The sequence below is a fragment of the Zingiber officinale genome, chromosome 2A (genome assembly GCF_018446385.1).
Source record: "Zingiber officinale cultivar Zhangliang chromosome 2A, Zo_v1.1, whole genome shotgun sequence".
Lineage (NCBI taxonomy): Eukaryota > Viridiplantae > Streptophyta > Magnoliopsida > Zingiberales > Zingiberaceae > Zingiber > Zingiber officinale.
In genome coordinates, this window is record NC_055988.1 from 145,017,002 (window position 1) to 145,024,965 (window position 7,964).

Here is a 7,964-nt window from a genome sequence, read left to right on the forward strand (position 1 = left end):
CGCAGATTTCAGACCGGATTAATACTAAAAATATACAAACAAAGACATAATAATCCTCATCTCTATGAAAAACTCACATATAGAAAATAAATAAAAAAAACTATATTTATTCAAATAATATATATAGAAGTTTACTAGTGGCTCACACTAGCCCAAACCCTAATCGGAGAAAGCTCAACCATGTCTAGATTCAATTTGAGTGGTTAAGGAATTATAATGAGGTGCAACTAAGTTTTGTAGGGTGGTGTGGTAGGGCAAGAAGTAGGAAGACAGCTAAGTGCCTATAGCACTAAGCATGTCGACCTAAAAACACTTAAAAAGAGTACAACATGTTTACAAAGTCCCTTTCATTTGTAGACCTCAAAGCACATTGAACCAAGATGCCTAGGTAGATCTAACTTCTCTCCGAAAACATTTTTCACTTGTAGATCGAAGAACCCATGCGCATCACTAGTTGCCTTGCTTCCCTTGAAGATTTCTTTATAAGACTTGCCACATGCCAAAGATCAAATTGGTCTAATTCGATAATTCTAACAAGTCTGCATTGGATGTGTCTTGTTCAACTCGAACACTCAATTGTGTAAATTTAGCAAAAGAAATGAACAATAGTGCAGTGCTGACATCTGTGATGAACAAACAAAAGATGGCCAACCACCTCAAGTCTTTTGAACTTTTTCTTTTATCAACTAGTTTACATCATTGTCTTGGTGCCTAAGCATAGCAGATAACAATAAGAAAAGCCTGTGTTCTTCCCCATTAATTCATGGAGGCAAGGAAGAGTCGACCAATTAAAGTTGCAAGGTGAAGGAATAAAGTTAAGGGGAAAGAAGTCAAAGAAAGGGACTGCAAATTAAAAGTAGAGGTGAGTGCAACAAGGACATTGGAAGAGTCGGGGAAGAACAAGTGGAGCCAAATCCTTGAATCCATGGCCATTGGCCCCTTGCAGTCCTCTAGTCCACTAACCCTACCACTGTGCCATGGCTAGAGGACAAGTCTTATGGTATCTTGTGCTGCTGCTCCACATGCTAAGGTTCTTTGAGTTACATGGCTCTCTTCACAGATGAAGGTATCAATTTTATCTATTACTGTGGTCTCAATCTCAGACTCTTCTAGGTGAGAACACAAAAGTTTACAGAAGAAAAGAAAGGAAAAGAGTTCATCACCTTTTAGCTGGAAACAAAGAAGTGGGTTCTTTATTGCCCGTCTGTTTTCTCCACAAAGCAATGCACTTTCATGAAGAGGCAAATAGTTGCTTAGTAATTCAGAAATATTGCAACAGAGAAAACTTAACTCATATAACTTTGGTGGTTTACGAAGTAATATCAGAATTCTTTGGTTGAATTAGCGATGAGTTAAAGCGCGTACATACAGTTACTCAACAGCAAGCTACACCAAGTGGTAGAGCAATGGTCTTTCACATTGCATTTGCATGATTGACAGATCTAGTTCTACCTATTTGCCCAATTCCTAGATTGATTTCTGAATTTCTGAATAGGTTGCCTGTTGATGTGAGCTTGCTTTGGTAAATCTTGCAACTCCATCACTTGTATCGTTCGCTGTTTTTTTGCTGCATCAAACAAAACGTATGGAACCCATCAGCCGGACTTTAGCAAATGGTTTCATAGATATAAGTGCACCAGGAATAAATTAGGAGAAATGGATTGAGGGTGTAAGTTAACAAACCATTTTCTGCTTGTTGATAGCCTTCGTGAAGTTTGCGCTTTGCCGCTTCCAGCTTAGCCCGAACAAATGATTCCTCAGAGCATTTTGATTTCTAAATGAAATCGAGGTGTTTAGAAACCCAAGCTCCTGTAGAACAAGCATTGTTTCAATTTTTCAGTGTCCAGATGAACTTACTTCTTGGGGAATCATTGGCATCTTCCTCTGAATTGTAGCAGTATCCTGCTGCCATTTCGTTTTCATCTCAGTGCATATTTGTTGCTCAGAGGTATACCTTGTCGGTCTGCCAGGCCCCGATTCAGCAATCAACAGCTTAGATTGGTTACTTGGAATGTTTTGTGAGTTTGGGTTCCCAATAGAAATTGTCTGCGGCTTTGATTGCTTCATCTCATTTTCATATTTTCTCATATGAAGCTTTTCTTCCGAAATTGCCAACTTTGATTGCTCCATCAGCTGTTTGCGATCATCCTTCTGGTTTCTTCCAGTTTCGCATTTCTTGTCGAAGTCCCTACTGTTCCTAAGATCTGCAACAAATGGCAGCAGGATGTAATTAGTGAACTAGGGAACTCAACAAGGGGAAACGAAGGAAACCTGGCTACTCACTTCCATCATCGTCCATTCCATCGAAGAACTTCAGAACCAAACAATGGAGAGACACATCAAACGGAACCAGATCAGTATATGCAGATCGAGTGAATTCCACAATAGTAAAATTTTAAGGGAATGCTACAAAATATAACATTTTATACCGCAGAAAGTGGGATGGAGGTAGTCTGAACAGCAAATAGAGCTCCCTCATCTAATGGAGGAAAGGGAAGCCCTTCCTCTTCAAACTCACCAGAAGGAAGAGAATGCACAGAGTTCTCTGCAAATCACGAGTTCTTAATTATCCAGATGATACGAGGCCATAAGTAGCTCATAAGGTCAACAGAGAGACACATAGCATACCAGCAATGGCAGCGGTAGCACTGACCCATTCGTCAACTAAAACCTTCCAGCCACTGCCGAAAATAAAATCAAATTGATCAGAAAGATCTCAAAAGAACAGCTACAAATCTATATATTGGCAATTGGTTGCTTGCTATCTCTCTTTCAATATACAGCTACGAGAAGCTATTAGAAGCAAAAGAATGAGTGAGTTAATGCAAGATGAAGCATTACTTTCTAAGTGAAATCAGAGGGAAACACTCTCTTAGAATGGAATTTTTCTGCAATAAGCTAAACTAGATACTGTTGCAGGCAAATGTATGACAAGCTCGAATTTGGTTATGAACAGCAAAAACTTTCACAGAAACATCAAATGTTATCCAGTTGTTAACAGACTAAATTATCCTGCAAGTAGTAGTTTAGGCAACAAGAAAGCATGGATCACAAACAAATAGTCCATCAGGAATGATGTCTTTTTATTTCTGAGAAAGATCAGCAATTACATCAAGATCACTGGACTGCATCAAATTCTACTGAAACTTCAATCTTTATACCCTGTGTATCATTTCCATTGAGAAAGCAAAAGGCACTTACTCGATGAGAGTTCGCACTATGTGGCGAATTTGCTTCGAAGCATGCTTTCGCAAAAGATTAACAGCCCTTCCAATCTCGGTCGCCTGTGTTTCAAAGGAAAGTTTGAGGAGAGTAATCGATCAATATCAGGTTTATGAATCCAAGATGAAGCAAATAGCACACTGAATCTGCACCTTGAGGACATCAACGGTGAGTTCCATTAGCTGAAGCCTCCTCAGTGACTCGAACAAGATGTTATCGGACTACAAAAGCAGAAGAAAGCACATCAAGCATAGAAAGGTTCGAGTTTTAGTGCATTAGAAGAGGGCAGGAATAAACCTCATCCTGATGGTGGGAGAGGAGCTCCTTGATCCGCCGGACTTCTTCGAGTGTTTGGCCCTCCTCTTCGATCTCCTCAGTGAGCGCCTCCGCCTCGTCGAAGGTGTAGTTGCTGACGAGGCGGTGGGAGAAGTCGGGGTCGTCGTTGCAGCTGTCGATCTTGCTGTCCTTTTCTAAGGCTACAACTCTTTTCACGCTGCCGCGCCCTTCCTCCGCCTCGGCGCCTTGCGGCTCGACGCGATCGCAGGCAAAACAGCGCGGGAGCAGCGCTGTGAAAAACTTCTCCACGATCCGGTCCCGCCGGGTCCGCAGCTCCTCGGGGTGATCGGAGGCGGCGACGAGAATCGCTTGCTCGATCACATCAAAGATGTCGGAGTCGGCGCTGCGGAAGAACTTCCGCCAGTAGCCCACTGATCCGGACGAGTTCGCCATGGCGCGGCGGCAGTGGAGCAGTTCAAGGGCGCCAAATCCGCCCCAAAACGACCTAAAAGTCGAATCTTAGACACTGATTCCGCGTCCGGTGAGCGGAATGGCTCGAATGCCACAGATCTTTTCGCCGATCAACGGCGGCTTAAATTCACTTCTCTATGGCGAGAACAGAACCGATTTTTTCCACAAAGAAACAACAACAACAACAACAACAACAGGCAAATTGTTCTCCTTTTTTTCGCTCATCCGCAGATGAGTCCGATGGATCACAACCCCAAAATGCAAAATTCCTCGACGAGTGAGGAGGAGAAATCCGATCGTCTATCTCGATCGCCGCGGGGGCTGTCCCTTTTCGTAAGCTGATGACGATGAGGAGGATATCTTGAAGCTCCGCACTTATCCGGATGACCATCACCACCCTCCCTCTCTCTCCCCACCTCGCTTTGCCACGCGACCACAACCGCCAAATTGGGTAAATCGACCAAATCGCGCTCGATTTCTCACCCCGGGAGATTTGATCGAGTCCAAGCCGAATCTTCCACCCGCGGATTGCAGTAAAAAAGTCCAATCCTTCCTATTCCACGCTTCATCGTAGAACAACTCCATCCGTCCAACACGCGGCCTACTGGACATGGCGACCAGCTTCGATCAATTATAGAATTAATTACATTAGATTCGGATAATTTTAAATCCCCGTGACAAATTTATATTTATATAATAATATTATTTTTAAAAAACACTCAAATTTATTATTTTAAAAAATATTAACTTTTTTATACAGATATTCAACCTTTGAACTTAGGTGGATAGTCCAGTCCTACAAATGGGCCATCAAATAAGTATAATTGTATAATTGGATCCTGATATGCCTGATATGGCATACAATATGATTCGAACTCTATTGATATTCTGAAATACCTACAATTTGAATCTTCGTTATATGAAAATCATTCGTACTTCTTATGATCGTATTATGTCTCAAGATATGAAAAATAATATATGTGATAGTTACTATTCTAAAGGTTAATAGTCGTCCATAATTTACCTTCTTCATGTTGACCTGAGATGGATTAACGGGGGCATTGGGAGCAAACGTATTCACCTTTTACCATCAAAATATGAAAAATAATGTCCCCTCGAATGAATCTAATGGCTAGCGCATAAAATGTTATCACCATAAGGTCTGAAGTTCAAATCTCGGCAAAGTCGAGGTAAATGTCTCCCTTATATGCTAGTCACTATTCCAAAGGTTAATAGTCGTCCGTGATTTACCTCGTTCGTGTTAGTCCTGAGACGTGTTGACGGGGGCACTGGGGGCAAACGTATCGCCTTTTTACCACTAAGATATGAAAAATAATATCCTCGGACAGTCTAGTGGCTAACATACGAGGTATTACCACTATGAGGTCTGGGGTTCGAATATCCTCCTTTACGTCTTAGTCACTATTTCAAAGGTTAATAAACGCTCATGATTTATCTTCTCCGTATTGGTCTGAGATGAATTGACAGAGATGCTAAAATATAGATAAATTTAGGAAGTATGACACTTGATAGTTCTTGATGTGAAGCCCCACCTTCATCGGCAGTGCAATTACAGTAGGTGTGCTTAGCGGATGAATTGAATTTGATTGTTTGAAAATATATTCTATTTTTAACCATCACACTAATCATTAAATACTGGACTTATGAGTAATTCAGTATTTTCCGATTAACCTTGACATCCGATGATCTATCATCTCAAATTTAGTATTATCTGATTTATTATTTATTTTTATCATACTTCTTTACCAAAGACAACCCAGTAACAATAGTTTCAAAGTTAAGAAGTTGTTTATATTTTTATATTTATTCTGATAATCGATTTTATGGTCCTAATTGATCATCTCCGATCAGAAAGAAATTGAATAGTTAGATTATAAAAATAGTATTAGAGTAAGTAAATTAGTCCGATTAAAAAAAACTTAAGATTTAAATTTTAAATTAAATAAATTTTTTAACATCAGTTTAGTTCTGAATTATTCAGAAGATAAACTAAAAAAATATTGTCTATTTTAAAAATTAGTCGGGCAGAATTATTTTATAAAAAAAAAATCTCTAATAACCCAAACCAATTGAGTATTAAAATAATAATAATAATAAATTGATAATGACAAATAAGAAGCCGCATTGGGGCCCACGGCGGCGGTAACGCGTGGGTCTCTCTTGCTGACTTGAATCGGCAGCTGCAACGATGTAAGATAGTAACATGTCGCAGGGAAAGGCAAATCCAATGGTACGATCTCGCTAGATCTCTAAATGGACGGTGCTGGATACAGTTTTAAGTTCTAAATTGATGGTGAAACTTGCCCCCCATCGCCGAATTCGCCGCCTAAGTCGGCAAAAGAAACAAAACAATAAAATAAAATTGTTACCTTTGAATGTACAACGTTAATACACCAAAATTAGTGAGATTAATTGGATTACATACAAGATTAAATTTTCATTTAGCCGAAAATCTCGGTTTAAAGTTGAATAAGTCATATTTTTCGACATGGATGGTAAGTATCATGGACGCGTCTCGTTAATTATTTGACTAAATTTGGTCCAAGACCAAATTATTTAATACTTAGTGATGACGCCAGCAATGATGTCAGCGACCCTATCCAATGGGCACCGTTGCACATGGTTGTCTATTTTTTTTTTCCAAAAATAAAATTCCAGTGCCAATTTAGGAAATCAAGCAATTAAATTGCCAAGGTGCGCCAAAAACCGTTGGAAATTTTAATAGTTTGACTAATTTTGTATAAAAAAATGTTTGTTTATTTGTGAATCAATTACATGAAATAATTGGCAATAAATATAAAAATAAATTTTTATTATTTATTTTTTGAAAAATTGATTATCTTAACTAGATTTTTATTTAATCAATTTTTTCTTTTAATAAATTAAACTAGTATAAGCGTAAATGATGTGGTTGAAAACGTTAGTCTATTGGGCACTAAAATGAATACTTTAATGACGGACGATATGGTCATTGTACTCATATCAAGGGTTTCTCAGAATTCTTTCTCAAGGAAAGTAAATTATAAGATCACTTTATATTACATTATCAAATTATTTAAGGATGGAAGAGTTTTTTCTCAGATATATGCGTCTGTCGAGAATTAGGGATAAAGGTTGTCTATAAATATATGTTAGAGGATATTTTTGTTGGGAGATTGTTATTACAATCATCCTCAGGTCAAGGCTAATCAGCTTGTCTAAACTCAAGTGGATTTGAGCTTCAACGTTTGAACAATATGGAAGAAGATGTCAAGTAGGTCAAGATTGATCAGATATTTGACAATATGTGAGAGAGAAATCAAGTAGGTCATAAAGAACTTGATACTTGACTAGTAAAGTCCTAATTGGAGGTTAAACAAGAAAAAATCCTAACTCGAGGGTTAGGCAAGGGTAAAGTCTTAACTACAGTTAGGCAAAGGAAAGTCCAAATAGGTCAAGGAGGACCGTACCTTGGTAAAGTAAGGTCCTAACAGTAGTTAGGCAAAGAAATGTCTAAGTGGATCTGGGAGGACTGCACATTGGTAAAGAAAGTCTAAGTGGATTTGAGAGGACCGCACGTTGGCAAAGGAAAGTCCAAATTATTAGAGATTGGTGGTCGGCTAGAAGGGGATGAATAGGCATTGCCCCAAATCACTTTCCTACGTATTTGTTAGTGTAGCGGAATACAAATATGAATACTAAAGGTTAAAGACAAGAAAGAAAACAAGTTAACCACTACACGTCGATGTAACGTGGTTCGGAGATAAAGTCCCTACTCCATGGTTATCTGTAAGGTGAATGATCCTGATCCGTCGATGGATGACTCCTCGAAAAACCTCCGACTAGCTCACATAGTTCCTTGTGGGTAGAGAAATCTCACTATAACTCTCACAAAAATTCTCGAGACGCTAGGGCACTTGGAAGACTACTAATAAGGTTATCCACCACTATTTCGTCAACCTTAATCAAGCTCCAAAGTTTTAATTATATAAGCC

The 7,964-nt window shown here is 39.0% G+C and overlaps 1 protein-coding gene across 1 annotated transcript; it reads right to left on the minus strand.

The window, feature by feature from the left end:
* Window positions 1-1,270: 1,270 nt before the first annotated feature.
* On the minus strand, window positions 1,271-4,413 carry LOC122042519 (probable mediator of RNA polymerase II transcription subunit 26b). Its single transcript, XM_042602665.1, has 9 exons — window positions 3,520-4,413; window positions 3,375-3,443; window positions 3,202-3,284; window positions 2,629-2,681; window positions 2,430-2,545; window positions 2,284-2,311; window positions 1,858-2,204; window positions 1,684-1,774; window positions 1,271-1,567 (listed from the first exon to the last, which is right to left on the minus strand). Exons 1-9 carry the CDS (start codon window positions 3,949-3,951, stop codon window positions 1,449-1,451), a joined length of 1,338 nt encoding a protein of 445 aa, XP_042458599.1. The 5' UTR covers window positions 3,952-4,413; the 3' UTR covers window positions 1,271-1,448.
* Between the last annotated feature and the right edge of the window lie 3,551 nt (window positions 4,414-7,964).